Source organism: Cottoperca gobio, chromosome 7, assembly GCF_900634415.1.
Source record: "Cottoperca gobio chromosome 7, fCotGob3.1, whole genome shotgun sequence".
In the NCBI taxonomy this organism is placed as follows: domain Eukaryota; kingdom Metazoa; phylum Chordata; class Actinopteri; order Perciformes; family Bovichtidae; genus Cottoperca; species Cottoperca gobio.
Genome location: NC_041361.1, coordinates 10,606,568 through 10,627,836, shown reverse-complemented (window position 1 = coordinate 10,627,836; position 21,269 = coordinate 10,606,568). Strand labels below are relative to the sequence as shown.

At 43.2% G+C, this 21,269-nt stretch overlaps 1 protein-coding gene across 4 annotated transcripts in view; it reads left to right on the top strand.

Moving 5' to 3' along the window:
• znf385a (zinc finger protein 385A) overlaps nucleotides 1–20,077 on the top strand; it is a 58,023-nt gene extending 37,946 nt beyond the window's left edge. For 3 of the 4 annotated variants that reach the window (XM_029435311.1, XM_029435312.1, XM_029435313.1), the window contains exons 3-8: nucleotides 3,233–3,343; nucleotides 8,464–8,632; nucleotides 14,885–15,193; nucleotides 18,716–18,900; nucleotides 19,180–19,272; nucleotides 19,579–20,077. In XM_029435311.1, coding sequence (XP_029291171.1) covers nucleotides 3,233–3,343; nucleotides 8,464–8,632; nucleotides 14,885–15,193; nucleotides 18,716–18,900; nucleotides 19,180–19,272; nucleotides 19,579–19,980 — 1,269 coding nt within the window. In that variant the 3' untranslated portion in view covers nucleotides 19,981–20,077. Of the gene's footprint in view, nucleotides 1–266; nucleotides 679–3,232; nucleotides 3,344–8,463; nucleotides 8,633–14,884; nucleotides 15,194–18,715; nucleotides 18,901–19,179; nucleotides 19,273–19,578 lie in introns of those variants that run through there. The other variant, XM_029435314.1, reaches the window with a different exon arrangement.
• The last annotated feature ends 1,192 nt before the right edge of the window (nucleotides 20,078–21,269 follow it).

The following is a 21,269-nucleotide window of genomic DNA, read 5'->3' as shown; positions in this document are numbered from 1 at the left end:
TGTGGTTGGGGGTTGCTGGACAAAAGCTCCAGTGGCTGATGATGACATATGATAGATGGTGTGCACTTGGGGGAGAGGGGGAGAGGGGGAGAGTCGAGCTGGGGGAGAGTGGGACACACAATCCTGGCTGCATCTGGACAGATCAAGTATGCCTGAAGAAGGCGGTAGAGAGAGAGAGAGAGAGAGAGAGAGAGAGAGAAGGGGAGGAGAGAACTGGAAAGCAGACTGAGGGAAACGCACTTTAGTGTGAGGCAGAGAGAGAGAAAATAGCTGAGAGGAGAGGAGAGGAGAAGGAGAAGGAGGCTGAGCAAAAGGGACAGGAACTTGTTAGGTGATGTGTTAGTGAAAAAAAGTGTAAGGCAGAGATTTGAGAAAATCCTTACAGCAGACACTTACTTCTTCTCTTGCAGCATTTCAAAGAGAAGCAGACAGTGTGCCAAAAGAGGAAAAACAAAGAAAGTAGCTGGCAATGCATCATTAGGCACAAGTCTTCTTAGTGAGTTCGTTTGTATTCAGCATTGACAACCAACCAACCAAACAGGGTCTGAATGAGTGAGGAAGGTGCACCATACACTCTCAATCTTGCACATGCTGAGGCTCAAACACACACTTCGACTAGCAGCACACACAGGAGGACCAATGCAGCTCCAAGCTTCTACAGACACAGAGGAGGAGAAGGTGAGTACTTAAATGCTTGGAGCTTTTGAACGTTATTTTGTTTGTTTTACACCCAAGTGTGTCTTAATCTGGCCACAACTCAAAAGTAATGTAGAACCAAGAGCTTCAAAGGCTGTTTTTATCTGGCACAGTGCAGACTGTGGCGTGACTGCCAGAGTGGTCCAACCGAGAGTCACAGAACAGTGCACCGCTCGTTGCTGGAATCCAACCCTCCCAAACAGAGACAACTGATCAAACACACTTGAAGAAGAGAGCAGAAACAAAGAAAGGATGGGAAAGGAATAGCAGATGAAGGATTGCATAATAAAGAGGTGAGGGAAGTGAGAGAGATAGAAAAATACATTAAAATAAAGAGGAGAGTGAGTTTAAGTGCATGCTGTTGTGCAGCGCCGGGAGATGCTTGGTTGCTCATTGGGCTGCTTCTCCACAGATGACGCTCTGTGTTGACAAAAGTCATTTGGTTGTTTGTGTCTTAAGGCCCCGTGGAGCTGTTGATGTGACCACTGAGTGATGCTAAAGTCAGTGGTCTGTGCGGTTTACTCACATCTTCCAGACCTCTCACCGCACTTGAACTGCTGCAAACTGAAATGCTTCCAAACCTCTACTTTTATGACGAAATATATGTTTGTTTTTGATTTTGATTTTTTTTAACATATTTTAAAGATTAAATGGATTTAAACTATTAATGCAGGAAACAACGCCAATTTTAAACACAACTGCTGGTTCTCTCCAAATTGGTCAAAGCGACTAGAGTGAGTTTTGGAAAATCCCTCTTCAATTACATCACAATGCTCAGCTCCTATTTCATGAAGACATGTTTTGTAGAACATTTGGGTAGGAAGTATGTGAGCTGCTGTCCTAAAAGGCTTGTTGGCAGCTGGGCTGTGTTTTTAACAGCCAAGTAGACTGAATGGGTCATAGCTGACCCACACCCAGAGTACTGTATGACAGGCTGGGGAGAAGCCCATGATTCATGTGTACAGTTACTTCACTGAGCCTGTCCAGTTCTTGGTGATGGGTCACAGCAAGGACACCCACAAACAGTATTTGACCCACAATCTGTCAGCTATGCTAGCTTGTAATATAGCAGTTGGGGGTAACTTTTGACAAGTTGATTTTTTTGTTGATTTCAGCTGGCTAATGCATAGTCACTGCTGAGGTATTCATGCAGTTTCTTTGATAGTATATGCCCCTCCTCTTTTATCCATCTGAATTGACAGAAGCAGTAGAGCCTACTTTAGGCTGTTTCTGGGGAGCAAAATAGAGGGAGTCATGAAACATGCAGTATGGGAAAGAAAGCCAACTGAGATAAGAATGTGCGATGTGAGGATGTCCGGCCTCTCTGGGTTCTTTCCCCTTTCCCCCTCCCTTTCTCTTTCTATCTGTCCCAATCCATCTACCTCTCCCACTTTCTCACTCATTCGCTCCTCCAGATCGTGTGTTTCTGTGCTGTCCTGTCACCCAGCTAAATGCCTCGGGCCTCCACCCCATTTCTTTCTTTCTGTTTACCCTGTTTCCTTGGAGTTGCAGAGTAATGTGAACCATGCTGAAATTTAAATAGTTTGTGCTTGACTTATGAGAATATGCATTTTAGCCGCTCTTTAGTCTCCTTCACTCCTCAGGCCAGTCTTGAGCCATAGATGAGACTATGACGCTGGTTGCAAGATAGCTTAAGGGAAAGTTTGGTAATAAGCCAAATTAAACATAGGGATGAGCCATATGGAGTCATTTACAGTCTGTCTGGCTCTCCAAACTAACAGGCTTGCATCAGACTTGGAGGACTCTCTGGAACATTCCCTGGGTGCCTTATGAATTCAAAACGCACAGCATCATATCCATTTTGTACTTCAGGTCAGGTCTTTTCATTCTTATAATTATTTGTGTGCACCCATACAGTGCCACATCATCTTATATATTTCTGCCTGCTTTAGCTTTAGATATAGCCAGACAGTTGTCTGTGGAGGAAATACACCCTAGCCATTGACTCTACACTAATACTAAGGTCAATTAACAATGATCGCTCGATAAATGCAAGCTTCAAACATAGATAAATATTGGAATGGAGCCCTTTTATCTTGGTCCTGGCCGGGTCTTTTCTGTCTGGGACAGAGTTTAAGTGGGAGGCTTAGCCTCTGACACTTTGGAGAGCTCCCAAAGCGAGTCTGTTAAATTTATACGAGTTGCTTAACACCATGATGGACGTCCCAGCTGAAACAATTAACACAGGGAGCGTATGAAACTACATCCTGGTCAGAATAAGAACTCTGAGCCTGGGTAGGGTGCAACAGGTGTCTCAGTTGTAGCAACAAGGCGTCACAGTTGAACAAAAACAAACTTCATACCCCCTGCATGTGGTCAGTTAGACTTTCAGGTTTAGTCTCATGGGCCCCTCCACTCCACATTGGCCTCTACAACCCGAGGTAGAGGGCATCACACATACTTACATCACTATGTCGACTTGCAGCACCGGACTTCTGGAACACAGCGCTGCAGTAGTAGTAGTAACTGAGTAGGGATTATAGCTTACAGATTTCTCTGTCATTGTTTCTGTCAGATGGATCCGGTGCAGAAGGCTGTGATCAACCACACCTTTGGAGTTCCACTGATCAAGACCAAGCGGCCAGTCATCTCCTGTAACGTCTGCCAGATCCGCTTCAACTCAGAGGTACAGAAAGATAAAATAAACCCATACACAGTATTTCTCTCCCTCCATCTCTCGTGATGTCTCCATTTCCCATCTTGCTGTTTATACACAGACACCTTTCACCTCGTACACTTTTTTCTTTAGGAATGTGTTGGAGGGCTTTCTATCTGTTTGCTATCCTGAGAGAGGGTGTTGACACAGAGTATGTGGTACATTTGTTTGGTCTGTGTTTTGGCAGTTGCGACCCCGTTGGAATTTAATTTGTTTCAAGACGGTGTGCAGTTAGCAGAAGCAATAAGCACTGCAGCACAAGCTGAGAGATGCTGCAGAAGCTGAGAGGCATAGAAATAGTTTTTCCTGCATTTTCAGAGAGAGTTTCTCTTGCCCATCAGCGTTGAAAAAGCTTGATTAAGATCTTCAAAATGTTTACAGTTCATTTCAAAGCATGCCATGAAGTATGCATGCTTTTGTATAATTCTGTAACAATTAATTCTAACAGCAGTTTCATCTGTTTGTCCATATGGTGTAGTTTATATCTAAACTCATAATGGGAGTTTAATGGCACGTTATGCCCATGGGCAACTTGCACAGATGACTGATGACAAATTAAAGAAAACAAACATCGTATGGAAGTATTTTGTGTGTAGTGATGCAAACCTATTCTTCTTGCTGTGGATGTATAGGATAGACACATGACAACAACAGTGCCAAATGTCATGTGCACAGTGTATAATTTGGCTGTGATGCTCCCTTTTCAGTGGTGCAGGCTGCAGGGCCAGGGCGTACATCCATCCACAATACACAGCATTAAGGAGTGGACGGGTGCTATATATACTCCTCAGGTCTACAATCATGGTTTCCATGTGGTCAGGGAGCTGCTGGCCTATAATTTTGAGTTTACTCTGTGCAGAGTTCTCTGTATATCTTCATAGATGCAGGAAGCAGTTAGACAAATATGTTTATATGATGAAATACTTTGAGCCCCACATCTAGCAGGCCTGATGGATACAGTTAGGATATACAATAAAGCTGTGAATAATTCAAGTATTTAACTTAATGGTTAAACTGTTGTTTTAATGACAGCTAAAAGGAAAAGAAATGGAGCAAAGTTACATGAGAAGCAGGTAAAGTGTCCAGACTCTAATGTACCAACCAAAACAAGCACAACACTGTGAGCATTGCTGACTGGACAGCATGTCCACAGTGGGGTGATGAATACTGTTTATAGCAGTAGGCTGCACTTAACCTTAAAACAATTATAACTTCTGATATTTGTCATTTTCTGACATGAACCTATCTGGTGATTCCTTACTGTGCCTTTAACACTATGACACATTGAGCAAATGACTGGCTTCAATTTATTTTCAGTTTCTTTTATTTAACCAGGTAAAAACATCTTGTCAATTTCAAGACACACCTGGTCAAGAGGAGAGCATATAAACATTGTTACAACAATAATCAGACTAAGATAACTGTCACAAATTACAACAGACTGAACCAAATATTAATGCAATAAAAGAGTTTGGACCAGTTACCGTATGATGCATAAACAGGTAGGATTTTCTAAAACGATAAAAATGAACAAATTAAAGCGTATGTTTCGGTCTCATGTCATATATACTTGTGCACATGTGTGTAACAATAGGTGACACCTACTGCTGCCTAACAGATGAAAGACACACATCACTCATGTTCAAACGTTTATCCTCAGGATTATGATATGCAGAACTACAGAACCTCTCTGCTGTCATTGTCGCTTCCAGTGTACACAAGAAAGAAAGCACACACTGCAGTGTATCAGCAATGTCAAACTTGCAGCAGGCTGTGTGTCATTTGTGCTGTCCTACTAAGCTCGGCTGGAGAGAAATATCCTTTATATCGCCATAGAATGACTCCCCACCCACACTGTTCTCTTTCACATAATGTTTTGTCGGGATAAATATTTCATGGGTGAAAATAATGCAGCGGGAATCCTGTGCCCCATTTTTCCAGGCAGTCTTTAGAGAGAAAGATTATTTTGCCCTTGATGTTGACATTTCATCATCAGCCATCTGTGAGTTGATTGTATTGTTTAGGTCAAGGAAAGCGATGGGGGCTTACCATGTAATGTCATGATCAATGTATTTGTCTTCAAAGGATCCACTTCTGCCTTCCTGCTCGCACCTCCTGCTCCCCTCATTTCACGCATCATTTTGCCATCATTCATGCATCCCCATTTGATCTTTCTCTCTGTGCCTCTTTCTTTCTCCGCCTGTCTCAACCTTCTTCCCCTCTTTCTATCTGTCTCTCTCTCTAAAGCTGCATTATTTACACTGTGGAAATGCCTAAAATTGCCTGCCACTACTTATTATAAGATGCATTCGTCAAGGGCATGGATTAATGTCTGGTTCTGACAGCCCCAGTGCATCTTGGGAAAGTGGGAGAGAGGCGACTCGGAGGGGAAAGAGAGGAGAAGAGGAAAGGATTGGGGGAGGGTTTGTGCCCCACTGTCCCTGCATCGTATGGTGGTGTGAGGTGTTAAACAGTGGTTTACACACAATAACCTTGGTGGTGTGCTGCATTAGTGACATCATAGGCTCTGTCGCGCTGCATTGACCAACGTCACAGCTGCTGCAGCAACACTATAGGCTGATAAACATCCATTATTCTTCCTCTCTACCTCCCTGCCACCCCCCTCTTTATTTCACACCCTCTCACTCTGTATCCTGCTCGTGTATTGTCCCAGTCTATCTCTTATTTTTTCCTCACTTTTAACTTCCTCTCCTTTTTTCTTCCTCTTTGTCTCATCTGGAGCTGCAGCTGTAGCTATGCTGTAAAATCACAGCTTTCCCCTTATAATGATAGTCATGCTGGAAAGCACTTGTTCAGTTTGAACCCTCTGCATAATGAAATACAGGCTGATGCAGTGCAGCTTTTCCTCTCTCTGAGATCTTTGTCTCGTTTGTATCATTCCCCATTTTCGGTACAGCTCTTTACATCAGCTTCCTCGTTTTCCCCCTTGTCTTTCGGAGTACCCTGGCTGCGCACCATATCCCCTTTATCTTTTCTTCCTTCCCTTTCCCTTGTCTCCATCGAGGACCTCACAATGATACTCAGCTGCTTGGCAATTGATCCCCTTGGCTTGGTTGGAGAGGTTAAGAGAGCCTCTGTGGCAGCTTTGCCAGACACCACCATATACGCTTCTATCTCCCCTCATTCCTTCTTTCATCTGAGAGATCGCTTCTCTTTCAGCAGCCCTCCTGACCCACCCCCCTTTTTGCACCCACAGCTCTCTATACCTTAATCTGCAGGCTTTACTAAAGCAGCTCCTTAAGACCCCTTTGACAGTGTCAGTTACAAAGGGTCTGCTATATCTAGAGTCCAGTTTGTCATTGTGATATACAAGAAACATGTCACTGCCCCGGGTTTACCGTACCAGCTCACAGCACACACATACAGCAAACATACACAACTGGGCTCACGCACATTATTCATCACCCCCTGCTTCCTGCCAGTCTATCCCCACTCCTGAGCCTGTGGTCAATGTGATGTACGGACGGACTTCTCCAAGCCTTTCAGCACTTATAGCAGCCGTCAGCTACTCTTTCTCAACATGTTTCTCCCTGGAAACTGTAATCCAGCAAATTAATAATCATCGTCATCATTGGCATCTCGGCATACAAAGATTATTTGGCGAGCACAGCACATGGCATGACACATCTGCTCAGACAACATACTTTTGGGGACAGCAGGGAACTATTTGACTCAAGTGCCGTGCTGATATAATGTGTCCGTATCAGCAAGAGCCTATTTGTATTTCTAATTGAACGACACTTAAACCAAGATAGAGGGGAGATAAAGAACAGATGGAAAATCTAGCGCCTTCAGATTACTTTTAGCTTTGAAAGGCGCTTTACAAATACAATTTATTATTATTATTATTATTAATATTATTATTATTATTAAAATAAGGGTGGATTAATAACCCGTGTGTGTGTGTGTGTGTGTGTGTGTGTGTGTGTGTGTGTGTGTGTGTGTGTGTGTGTGTTTTGTTTCACAGTCACCATATGGTGAGGTAAAACACTGGCGACAGTTTAGTGTAGCATCATCTCATAAACCATGTTGTCCTAAACTCACACACCTCTCTCTCAAACATACACTGACTAGAGACAGACTCCCCTGATGTCCCGGTAGTCTCATGATGAATGGCTCGCCTCTGTTGTTTACTCCCTGAACAAACACATTTGTTCGTTTCTAGCCTTTCATCAGGAGATTAGCCACACTAGCTTCTGTAATAGATCTGTGCTTCTTTTTTTCCTTTGCTGAAATGCAGGAAGATCTCCAGCCTATTAAAACCTCCAGAATCCACATCCACTCTTTAACTTTATATGAGATATTACAGACAGGGTCTTAGCATGTGTATGAAGTATGTATAGGTCTGGGATTGTACAGGAGCCTGACCCTGTTCAGTGAGCAGCTGAAGGCAATATTTATGTTGGAGCCCACGTATGCCTCCCAGGCTCTCAGTGATAATGTGTACTTCTATTAAGGTGTGTGTGCTGCAGGAGGGAGGGTAGTGTCAGTGTGTGACTTATGGGCCCTCCAAGCAGATAGTTAGGCATCTCAGTGACCCTCAGTTCAACTCCCCTTGGCATGTCTGTCAGCATTGCTGTAGTAATGAAAGCTGGAGCCAAGTACTGTCAGGGTGTATGTAGAGGTTTAGACTGCAGAGGACGTATGTCAACATTTTGAGCTGAGCGGTATTGCCTAAATGTAGACAAACAGATGATCCAGAAACAGATGTACCGTTAGACTTAATATACTGCAAGATCATTTATAGTTCATTTGAAAATCTGACTATAAAATGACTACGGGGGGCAGACAGGTCAAGGTCTCGAATATCTCCATCCCTGCATCATTACATCTTTTCGTTCGCAAGCTTTTAATCCATTTATCCATCCCCTGTTAACATGCCTGCTGTCTGTGGCTCCAGTCCCCAGAGTACATTAAATAACATGCTATCCTAATGACATGCATGCATGTGTTCGTGAGTGTCTATCACAGTGAGTCTAATCCAGACTGCAATGTTGTATTCACCTGGTTGGTATTGGTGTTGTCTTACAACGTAAACATTCTTTCATATTTCCCGTGTTTGCCTATAGAGCCAGGCAGAAGCCCATTACAAAGGAAACCGGCATGCCAGGAGAGTCAAAGGCATCGAGACCTCTAAAAGTCGCCCTCAGGACGGGGACAAGCCTGTGTCCACCAACTCCTCCCCTTCTCCACCCAGCGCCCTTGGCCCTGCCCCAGACAGCGAGCACAGCATAGCAGGTGAGAAGCCATAAAATATAGAATATAGTAAGGTATATACAAAACACCAGGAGTAGAAACAGAAAAGAGTGCTTGTGTGAGTTTTCTTGTTGTTGAAATAATCATTTCAATCTGTGCGGGATGTTTAGAAACTTATCGTTTTGCTAGAAAATTAGATGGAAAATGAGAAGAATAACAAAGGCATCTAATCACAGTGGCTTTACAGCTTGTTGTTCCAAGCATCTCGGCTCTCTGTGTGGTCCGATGTGGTTGTAGCAGTTTCATAGAAAAAATAAAAAGTCTGATCCAATTTTACAATAAGGTTAAGAAGCTTAAATTGAAACGCTGTCACAAACTTAACCAAATGTTAAAATATTACATTTGATTCATCGCCTCTACTAGTGATTCAGTTCATTATAATCAGTTGTATCTTCTGGTAAAATATATACTCAAAATATATATAATATATATAGCTAATTAATATTATTATGAAGATAGTGTATGTAGCTCATATAAATAAATGTTTATTTTTATCCGAGATACTCTTGTTTCATTAGTTTACATCACAGGCTTTGTGTTTTAAATGAGCAGAATAGTGATGCCAGGGGATCGCCCTTGATGGATCTAGTCTGTCCGCATAGCTGAGTAGCACAGAGAGGAGTAGACTAATCAAACCAACCGTCAGGTGTCTCGCTGTGTGACAAGTTGATCAAAATAGAAGCATCTTCACTGTACCGTAGAGCAATCCTCTGTATTAGTCCAGTCCAACCACAGCAATGCTTTGTTCAGCTGAGCTATGTTAAACTGGTTCAGTGTCCATTGACCATGAGCAAGGGAGTTGGCATACACATGGTAACATGACAGTTTCTTGGCATCTTTTCAAGAAACCACACAGTGGTGTGCATATGTTTGTGTGCGTGTTTAGGCACTCCTGAGTGAGTTATTGAAGTACAACACCATTTGCAACAGAGTCAAAATAGACCATGTTGCCTGAGCTCAGCGTGGTGTTAATCAGTGCTAAGACTTATTGAGAAAAATAAAGGTGACACCGTCGTGGAAGAGTTTGACCAGAATCTAAGCCAGCATCTAAAAGGACAAATACAGCAGTTGATCTGACTTTAATGAAGAGTAATTCACTGTTGGAAGATTCATTTATTAGTTGGTAAGGACGCAGGGCATGCTCGAGGCATTGCAAGCTCTTTCTTTAGCAATATCTCTTTAACGCTGTCTCTGTTGTCTCAGTGTTACTTTCTCTCTCCCTGTCTTGCTCATCTTCCTATTTCAAGCTATAATTCAGAGGCGGAGTGCTGTGTGCCATTGCCCTTGTCCTTTCTCCCCCCAGAGTTTTCCATTGCCTCAGTGTCACCACTCTGTCCTTGGATCAAACACGAGGCAATGAATAGACCGGCCATGTTTTGGTGACATTTACAGAGGTTTCTGTAGCTGACTGTTTACCGGACATTTCCATCGTATTGACGGGAGGGCACAGAGCAAACATGATGAATGAAAAGATGAAACACAGGACCAATAAAGGCCCAAATGCAACAACCTACCAGAGCAAAGACCTTAACATTTGACTGTCTTTGAGTCTTTTTCTATGCGTAAAAATAACACTTACAATTTTCTCGTAGCTGATCCCAGAGTAGTAAGAAGGCCAGTCCTTTTCACTCTCTTTCCCTCTTGGGGGATCTGAAGCCAGCTCCAGCACTGTTGCCATTAGTGAGACTTCCCGGGGTGAACTCCAAAAGCATGAGGAGCTAAAACAAGCATGCCATGACCGATATCTGAAAGTAGCTACATGTGAAAGAATGCCTTTTTCCATCCAAGCCTCTTTCTCGTGACCCTGGAGCCATGTCTCTTCCTGGTCTGCCTGCATGCACGGGTGTGTGTGTGTGTGTGTGTGTGTGTGTGTGTGTGTGTGTGTGTGTGTCTTCAGTGTGATCCTGTCCCTCTGCTTCATGGTAGGGGGACAGATTTTAGGCTGCTGTGCATGGCCTCAACTGGGAAAGCAGCGTCTGGAGGACGGACACTGTGATTTGGCCTGTGGACCCTAACCGGGGGTCACTCTGGGCAATTACTCTGAAACTGACAAAGACACACAGGCTGTACACACAATGCATGCTCACACATATACACACATACACAAACAATGTGGTCGGGCACATGGAAGGAAGAGGACTACTATAATTCCCACAGTGCAAATCTCACACGACACAGAGCAGCATTTGTTGTGGATGTTGAGTGATTTTTCCTGTGAATGGTCTATTTGTATAGGATTTTACGCAATGTGACAGTCCTCTGAGACATTCTGATATGATACAGTCAAAGTACAGTCTAGCATTGGTATGATGACCTTATACTGCATCACTTTTCATTAACATATCAAATGCAGTGAGCAGCGATGGCAATAATCCGGACACTTTGAGACCTTGCTGAAGGCTAAAACAGTGAAAGGTCAGTTATGAAAGTGCTGTTGGTTCCTTAACCTTATGGCTATCAGAACAGGTCACAAGTTTTATAACCCTCAAAGTGTTTGCGGTTGCCCCCATAGATGCGGCTCTTGGCTTTAGGGGATTTGGCCTGGTGAGCTGAGGGTTTGGCTGAATGATGGAGAGACAGCTGTTTACTCTGCTCTTCCCTCCCTCCTTCCCTTACTCTTCATCTCTCTGCTGTCTGACACTCCCATTCTAATGAAGGGTCCTGTTAAAACCACCCTGATTGTATGGAACTCTTTGGTCCACACAAACACTCCCAGGCGCACACACACACACACACACACACACACACACACACACACACACACACACACACACACACACACACACACACACACACAAACAAGGTAATTCAAACAGACGACTTGCATGTGAGGGCTGGCGTTGCATGGCTATGAGGTTACTATAGTATCGAGTTACACAGCGCTGAAATGCTTTTTATGCTATTTTATGTCTATTTTTGTTGTTAGTCTTGAAGTTTCTTTTCCTCTGAAGTGAGCTGTTTGATTTAATCAACCTGAAATAATCAACATAAGTATCATATACACATAATTGAATGTTAGTGTGTGTGTGTGTGTGTGTGTGTGTGTCTGTGTGAGTGCGTGTCTCTGTGTTCGGATGCAGTCCAGTCTTGAAAAAGGCACCCAACTGCATTATGAATGCCCTCGTAGGGCCAGCATTAGGTTTCTTAGCTCTTTACTCATTGCATGGGGGGGGGGGCACTGGTGACTGACTGGTCATCCTGTTTAAGTAATCCTTACTCCTAATCTCTCTCTCTCTCTCTCTCTCTCTCTCTCTCTCTCTCTCTCTCTCTCTCTCTCTCACGCACACGCACACGCACACGCACACGCACACGCACACATAAACATAATTACCTACCTACAAGCTGTAATACACACACAGTCGATACGCCAGTCCTGTGTTAAACCACCTGGTATTTTTTGCTGAAACAGCATCTCACAATAATGTAAGCCTCTGTAATCTGTTTACCTTGGTTTAAATTGCACCCCTTCCATTCAACATTTGAAATAAACATAGCGTATCATCACTGCACAATGTTCCACCTACATCCAGGATGTTGTTCTGCTTTCAACTTTTTATATTTTTACATTTCATACAACAACTAAAAGCCTACTCTTCCACTTAAAGATTTTCCAAAAAAACAAAAACATTCAGAAGAAGACTCCTCTCAATCATCATTCATGACCCACTATAAGTGTGTGCTGGTGTCTCTATCTGCAGAGATCCTGCAGCCAGTTTGTTCTTATTTTGATGTATTTTGGAGGTTTCTGGGCGTCAACCTCTATGTACACGTAATGAACCAGTACCAGATCGTAAGCACGCATCCAAGAGGAAGCTTAAAAAATGGTGGACACAGTGACGAAGGGTGGCATGTGCTTCTAGTATCGTTGAGACGAGGGGGAGGAGAGGCCAACTTTGAAAATCCTACTCTGTCTTTAAGGAATCGGGATGAACTTTGACTCTTACAGCAAAAAACGGAAGTGGTTTTGTTCTGAATTTGAATGAGCCGGTATTCAATCCCACGGCTTTATCAACAAAACCTCTCCCCATAGTCTGCATACTATACATAGCTTTAATTTCCTGAGGTGGATTAAGGCAATGCAGACAGACCAAGCTATGGTGTAAAGCATCTGGACTGAGTTATCTCCCCCTGCTGACCTCTCCCAGTGAATAATGCCTTCTTCTGTTTCGCTATGAGACCAGCTTGCAGGAAAGAAGGTCAGTTCACTTCCTTATCAATGTTTAATTAGGCTTACAGCATATGCCTATTTTCTGGAGATTCAAATAACTCTAACAGTGGGATTCTCAGGGCAAGGAAAATATAACAATTTATATCCCCTGCTCGGAGAGAATGGCAAATCTAGAATAAATCTTCCACGATTTTCATTTTAGTCAGTAAATATGACAAAAGGAAACCCTTTGCTGCAGTAAGTTTTGAAATTTGGGTTGCTGACATTGAATTACTGTGTCTATGGAAGCCCCGAGGGGTTAGCCTCAAGCTGAACTTGTTCTAAGGGGGATGAGTGCAGGAGACATTCACTGTGGTATGAGGTGACACATTGCCTGGATGTGATGGTTTGGTAAGGCAGACCTCCAGGCATGAAATCCATCATTACTATTTGGCCTCTGACGTCTATTCCTCCCCACTTGATATTAATTAAAACCACATGTTATGGGCGCTGCGGATTAGGAGTTTGTTTCTCTGCATTGTAATGACGCCACAGCCGTTAGTATGCGCCTGTGTGTGGGCGAAATTCAACAACAATACTGGAGGGAACTACTTTAGCTTCTCTATCATTCTGCCTTCCTGCACTTGTAGGTACAAGTCAAGTCAATCAGCTTAATCTGCTCAGGCAGCGGTATGGCAAAGTAAGCACATTATGAGTCACAAACCTATCCAAAAATCACTTTACTCACACTGCCCTTGATCCAGACCTGGTTTATGGACTGCTTAATGCCATATAGAGTCATAGTACGTTTTTTTTAACAAAAGATCTGTTTAAGAAACGCTTTGTTCAGCCAGAAAATTTGCAGCTGGAAACTTCCAGTGTGGAAAGAGAGAGAATTTTGATCTTGGATAGCAATGGAATGAAAAGAACTCACAATGGTATCTTCAGATGATGCGTTGGAGGAGCCAGAGCAACTATACATTACACACATGATCATATAGTCAAATAAGACTAAAGTAAACATAACACGATCCCCATCGAATCTGCCATGTGACAAAATGACAAAGCATGAAGGACTCCTTAAAAGGAAATTGAGCAGTTAAAGTCAATATGTGTTTTCTTCCCAGAAATACTCCATGTTATTCCCTTTAATACCATAATCCAGTGGGCTTTACCATCACCTTCCCTCTGCACTACATCCTGTGAAGTTGGGGGGGAGGGGGAGTTCTGAAGACCCCACACACTTTTAGGGGGTCTTTTTTCAGCCAACACCCATTGCTTAGTGAATACATAAGGCATTGCGTATGGGAGTCGCTGACCAGAAACACATGCCTGGAAATGTATGTATAATTATGTTCTGTCATGAAAAAGGAAAAAGGAAACCTCATGCAATCAAACACATGCAACAATAAGAAATAAAAACTACAGAGAGCGAGCAGAGGGAAAGTGAGTAGAGAGATCACTTAATGATATTTTCTTTGGACTTTATGTGTTGCCCTGTGACAAAACAAGTGCCATTTTGCATCAAACCCAGCCAAAAACAACAGGTGTGTAGGAAAGAGTAAAAATATGCACAGGCTGTGGTGTCTGTTTCCGATTTCTCTCTTCGGAAACATTTCAATAAGATGAGACCACATCAGTAAAAGACTAGCTCAAAAACTTCAAAAAGCCTAAACAACATATTAAACACGTGGCCATGCCTTGTCACACATGGCACATACAGCACGCTTTCCTCCTCTGATCCACTTCATTGAACTTAAATTAAAAGGAACTCTATTTAACCAATTATAGTCTATACATTATAGGAAATAAAAAGCACTTCCGTCTGCAAGCGCTTTATGTTGGTTTGTCTGATCTACGCAGCAGATTCAACTGGGAGTGGTTAGTCATGTGGTTTAACGTAGCACAGGTTTAATGACTTTGTTTTACTGCTGAGTTTAAAGACAATGAAGTCAACATTAAAACAATTTATTGTTTGAGTTACAGTATGTACTTTTTAGAACATAAAATCAGTGTTTTGATTTTCTCCAGCTCTGCATTTGGCATTTATTATATTCCTTTCTTTGTTTCTCTCTTTGTTTTTGCAGATGAAACACCTCTGTCACAATTAAACGTGTTGGCCCCAGGGCTGCTTCCTTCTCTTACCACCCCGCCTACCTCACCCATGGACTCCTCCATGCCCTCAGTGTGCCCCCTCATCCTCCCTTCCTCATCATCCCCAGGCTGCAGCAATGGCAGCGCCAGCTCAGAGCAGCCCGGATCTGGACCTCCTGTTACTACGTCCTCCAGCCCGTCCAATCCAGACACGGAGGAGGACAAGGCCAAGAAGCTGCTGTACTGCTCCCTGTGCAAGGTGGCTGTCAATTCCTTGTCACAGCTGGAGGCCCACAACAAAGGTGGGTTAATGTGTGAGCGCTGATACATTGAAATTGATGTTGTGCTTCTGCACTGTCCAAAAACTCACTGGCAATCAATCCATGTGTAATTGACTGTGAAGTTCTTGGAGCTTCTGCTGATGAAATGTGAGCTTCTGGAGGTGGAATTTGCTCCCTACAAATCCTTAAAGATATGGTTGGATTTTTCTGTTTCCTCAAACCACACTGCTGTTGTTTATGCTGGAAACAACATGTGCTACATCCTGTGTCTGTGGAATTTAGCCAAGAAAAACCAGAGTGGCAAATATTATGACTTTCTACATTGGAAAATAATCAAATGGGAATAATCTTGAAGTGTAAAGAATGTGCAATGGTTGTTAATGTGATACACATTACATAATGTAACAGGAAGACATTCATTGAAATCTCCTGTTTTAGTTCACAACTAAGCAGTGCTTTGAAATAATGTGGGATTAAGTAAGATATTTACTTCATTAAGAATATTACATATTATAATATTAGTTCTTTGAAAAAACACTCTTTTAAATTATGTTTTTAAGTTGATATGTTGTAAATATATTTTACGTCAGTATCATTTAATATCATTAGCAGGTGTCTAGAACAATATAATTGTGTAGTGGACTGTGTGGAGGTTGGTAATATGAAATAACACACATTTACATTATTTATTTTACTTTTTGGTTCCTCAAAGCTGCACAAAGATACACAAACATACAGACATGACCTGCCTGTGGCCCAGCAGAGGGTACTGATAAGAGCAGTGATCAGCAGATAACTGATCTGTTTGGCACTGACAGCTCGACCTATGTAACCGAGCACTGTTCTCCTGCTCTGTCAAGGTGCCTCACCTGTGTATGTGCATGCTCTCTCACGCAGCACTCTTCTAACACACCCCACTTTCTTCACCCACACAATTATTTAAAAAGAAAACTATCAAACCTTCATGATTTATCTTTGCTGCACGCAGCATAAAACCTGTCCCCTATACCCTGAAGCCCTTCACTTGAAAACGTTGCAGAGAAGAATGGTTAAGGCAGGTAACCACTGCATGAGGGAATAAGAGAGAAATATGTTATGTGGCTGAGCTCACCACAATACCAGCTTTAACATTCTGTCAGACAGCTTTCACACATGACGACACTTTCTTTTTTCTTACCCCTGAAGTGTCCGCTGCTGCCTGCTTTAATCCTTTATGCACTACCAACTTAGCTCTCTGTGTGACCTTGTGTCCTTGTGAGGACAGTTTGTATCTGCGGACCTCCACTCTTTATTATTTATACATTCTCCTACACATAACAAAACAACAGAGACACAACAGAGAACAAAGGACTGGCCCTATATGTAACTGTATCCCATTTGCCTTGAGTAATGTTTGGTGCAGCCGGCTCAGCCAGAGCTAAAAGCAGCCAAAATATACCTCTTAAGGTTAGATAAAGTATAAATCAATAAAAGTGCAATCACTGCCACCATTATGGTTCGATTAACCTCCGGACTGCTTTTGTAATTTATGCTTTGTCACGGGCTGATGAATTGTTCGTCAGTCTAACGACTACACAACAATAGATGTCTGTTACATTTGCCTACTAGCATGTTTACGATGTACACACACATGTACGTATAAAAAGAGATCACACACACAGTATATTACAGCTTCTAAGCATGCCCCTGATTCACAGTCTACTGTCAGCTAGTCCAAACTTCAATCCCTGAATGACACAGAGTTGAAACAGTTGAAAAAAACGAAGGAAACAATCTGGAAACAATCACCTTCACTCATTCTCTAAATACAATCTGTGAGTGTAAGCAGGGTTCAAAAATAAGAACATATGTCATGCAGACACACAAGCAGAGAGCGTGGCAGAGTGAACAGCAGAAAAGACAAAACAAGATAAGGAATGATGTGTATGTAATGTTGTTTCAACAGTTTCCTGTCGACACATTGACAATGTTTGTGTTTTCAAATGTGCCTTGTCTGCTTGTGTGTAGGTTTACACTATGAGTCAACCTTAGAAAGACAAAAGATCCACTGGGCCATCTATTGTCAGACCAAAATAGAACAAAGCACATGTCTGGCCCCCGAGCGAAATCCGTCATTCCAGCCCCTTCCTCCCCAGTGGTTCCCTCAGCCTCCATGTTCCCCACCAGCAACCCCACCCCGACCATTTCACTCTCTTCTGTAACCTTAACTCTGTTCAAAGAGATTTCAGAGAGTGACTGTAAGTCAGATCCAAAGACAGCGGGCCGCTTACTTTGAGGGTAGAGAGGCGTAGGGGTCGATGGGGGGGCATGACTAAGTTATGTCAGCCAAGAATAAAATGTGTGATTATTTAATGAGTAGGTATTCTGGCACACTCGTTACCAGAATACTTACTTGCAGACCACGGGGAAAGTTACGTGCAACAGCACCTCTCTGTATGCCGTCTTCTTTGTAAATGCAGCCACGTGGAGAGGGATTTGCTCAAATTAAGAAAACACTGCATATAGAAATACTTAAAGTAAATATATGAGACATGCATCGCCACAGTTTAGAAATCTCTTGTAATTTCCTTTTTTGTAGGAGATGGACATGTTTTATTGACATCTGACATCTTTTTATTTGCTGAATGTTTTTATTCCGGCTGGAGTCATGATTGGATTAATAGCAGGGTATCAGATAGACCATTAAGAGGTCTGAGTTTACATGTAACTATGGGTTACTTGCCAAGAAACACATCTGTTGTATATTTGATGTAATTGTTTTGTGTAACACGCCCGTCTGCAATGACTCCAGCCCCTATTTTGATTGCTCGGCAGCCTGAACCTCATTCAGATTCCGATTTTAGTCATCATTATTTTTCCCAGTGTGACAAAAGACAGAGCTTTTGTTTTTATATAGCTTGTTGAAATTATGCTATGTATTTACATAAATATTTTGTAAAACAGTAAAAAGTACAGGTGTCATGATATCTGGCTGCAAATCCACCCTTACACCAGACAAACCAAAACACCAGATTATTGATCTTGACAGTGAGTGCAGTGCTGTTGGCACATGTGCTAATACAATTTACTGCTGTGCACACTGTTTGATCGTATCTCACCCACTTCACTCGATCAAGTGAAGTGAAGTTATTGTAATATTACTGTAACATCAGCGAGGCCTTTGAGTTCACCTTCCAGCTGTTAAACTGTCTGACTGCAGCCCTCTAGTGGTAAAAACGTACCACTACAACCTTATACAGCGACATGCTCTGCACTGTATGCTGTGCATATGGGATGTGCATATTATTGGTTTTGTTTTCTTTCATGCCCTGATAATTGTCAATGTTATTGTTTCTGCATTACTCTTATGAGTTAAAGAGAAACACTGTCCAGACTTGATTTTACTTCAGACAGGTGGAATGACTCATATGTTATAAATAGTGATGCATCTCCACTGTATTATTTCATTCTATTCTATTAGCTTCTAAATATGTAATTTCATCTTGGTTAATGTCATTGCTGACCTGTGCTTTTTCATGTGTCTGTGTGTGTGTCTGCCTGCAGGTACCAAACACAAAACTATCCTGGAGGCACGGAGCGGGCTGGGCCCTATCAAGGCGTATCCTCGCCTGGGCCCCAAGCCCATTGGAGAGCAGGGAGAGGGGCCGGTGGACCCCAACACTCAGGAACGAACCTTCCACTGTGAGATCTGCAACGTGCGGGTCAACTCTGAACTGCAACTCAAACAGGTAGGAGGGAGAAATGTTGCATGTAAAATACTTTACATACACTATAACTGGCTCTTTTGGAAGTCTTAAGATGACTTTTTCATCCAAGAAGCATTTTGTGAGAGCATTTGAAATAGACATCATTATTTAACTATGGAAGAAATACTCTTTTTATTAGAACACATTGTAAAATACAGAGTCTAATATATATTAGGTTTTGTACATTTTTGACAGTTTAATATGGCCAACATTTTCAAGGAAAGTGAGAATACGTTGTGTTCCTGTGTTTCTTCCTTTCAGCACATATCAAGTCGAAGGCACCGGGACGGCATGGCGGGCAAGCCTAACCCCCTCCTCAGCCGACACAAGAAGCACAGGGGAGCTGATCTGACGGTAACCTTTTAAGTTTCACCTTTGAATTCCTCCTGTCACACAGATCAGATAGACGGTGATAATGGAGAACATTTGGTCCGCAAGGCCTTGGAGTGGTTAGAGCGTGTTCTTTTGATCCCTACAAAAGCCTGCCAGTTGTTCTGTTTTTGGCTGTGTCCTCCCGACAATATTAACTCAATTTGACTATATATCTAAACTGTACTATATCTGTTTCCCCTCCATGTGTTGACCTTCTGGAACTAATCATTTTACCCCTTTCTCTCTTGTCTTGTGTCTCGTTGTGTTCTCCCTTTTCACTGTTTGCAGTCTTCTTTGAACTTCTCCAAGGATCTCTCCAAAGCTTTGGGTGCAGGGCTCTTGCCCAACCCCTTGGCTGTTGCTGCAGCAATGGCCGCTGCAGCTTCCTCAAACCAACTGGCTCTCCGTGCAGCAGCTCCACACCACCCGCACCTGCCGCACCACCCGCACCACCCGCACCTGCCGCACCACCCGCACCTGCCGCACCTGCCGCACCACCCGCACCTGCCGCACCACCCGCACCTCCCGCACCACCCGCACCTCCCGCACCACCCGCACCATCCGCCTCATCCGCACCATCCGCACCATCACCTATTGCAAGGCCCGCCTCTCAGTCACGCCATCCTGAGACCCGCCCCCGGGCCCATTCGCACCACCCACCACGGGCCAATACTTTTCTCCCCTTACTGACACATCACCCTCTGACTTCGGCCAGTCAGGAACAGCCACTCCAAAAGCACACTGTGAAGATACAAACATGATCAACAAACAGCAATTGATAGGGGGGGGGGGGGGGGGGGGGGGGGGAATCAAACCATTTAAATATTGAACTGAGAGAAATGCAAGGAAAAGGAGAGGCGGAAAGGAGTTAAATGATATGTCCTTCTTCCCTTTACCTGAAACTCTCCCGCCATTTCAAAGACTTGTGATCCGCAGATGGAATGAGCTGAGGAGAGATTTTCATTATGCATTGAACTCCCTTGTACATCTCTCACCTCCCCTGGCCCTGTCATGGCCGCCTTGATAGCTACAGAAGAAACACATGCACACCTTTCTAGAAACATTAAACCACATGTAGTGTCAAGGTTGGTTTTCTCCTGTCATCACAGCTCAACGTGTTCTTCTCATCCTATGCACCTCAAAACCAAGACAATAATGTTAAGTCAGTAGGGTAGCTGCTTCAACCGGTCTTTGCTGTATGCGCCACATGTAGCTGTGGCGACCTCCACGGTACTGTACATGTCCCCTTCTGCGCTGGAGGCCAACAACTTTGTGACACTAGGTACTCGCTAGATACAACATGAATTGTCTGACAGGCAGGTGGTACTCTGATTGGGGGGGGGGGGGTTAAAAGAGCAGAAAAGAGACTGTGGGGGATTGCACTCCCCTGTCATTTCCTGAGACGGTGAGGTGAGAGGAGGGCTGGCACGGGTCAGTGGATGGATTGACCCCAGGCAGCATGCAGACACACACAGGCCCAAACAAATCTTTGTTTTAAAATAGACTGCACCAACAAAAAACGCTACAGGGCACGTCTGCCAACCTCCATATCAGTCAGAGAAAGGCTTCACTTAAGGGTAAAGAGGATGGGAGAAACAGCAGAATGCACACATTGGTACACATAATGTATTTCTTTATTTGATACATGATCCCTATCTTGAGCTTAGATTGCGTTTGGTGGCAATAATAATTTTTTCTTTCACTTACAGTAATGAGAAATATTGGAAAGAGCATAGTTCATATTTATTTGTTGTTTATTAGTTCTGTTCACATTAAGCCATCAAAAAGAAAGTTATCGACATCCTCGCATATCTTTGGTCTTTAGACGCAGGCTGATTCACCATGTAGGTGGGGAGGTCGGACTTAGATGTGACCTTGTGTACTTAATGTATTTATGTCTTTTTTGCATGCAGCCTCATAATAAGATCCTGCAGGGTCAGGCTTCTACATCAGTGGGTTGAACTCTTCCATTGCTGCCC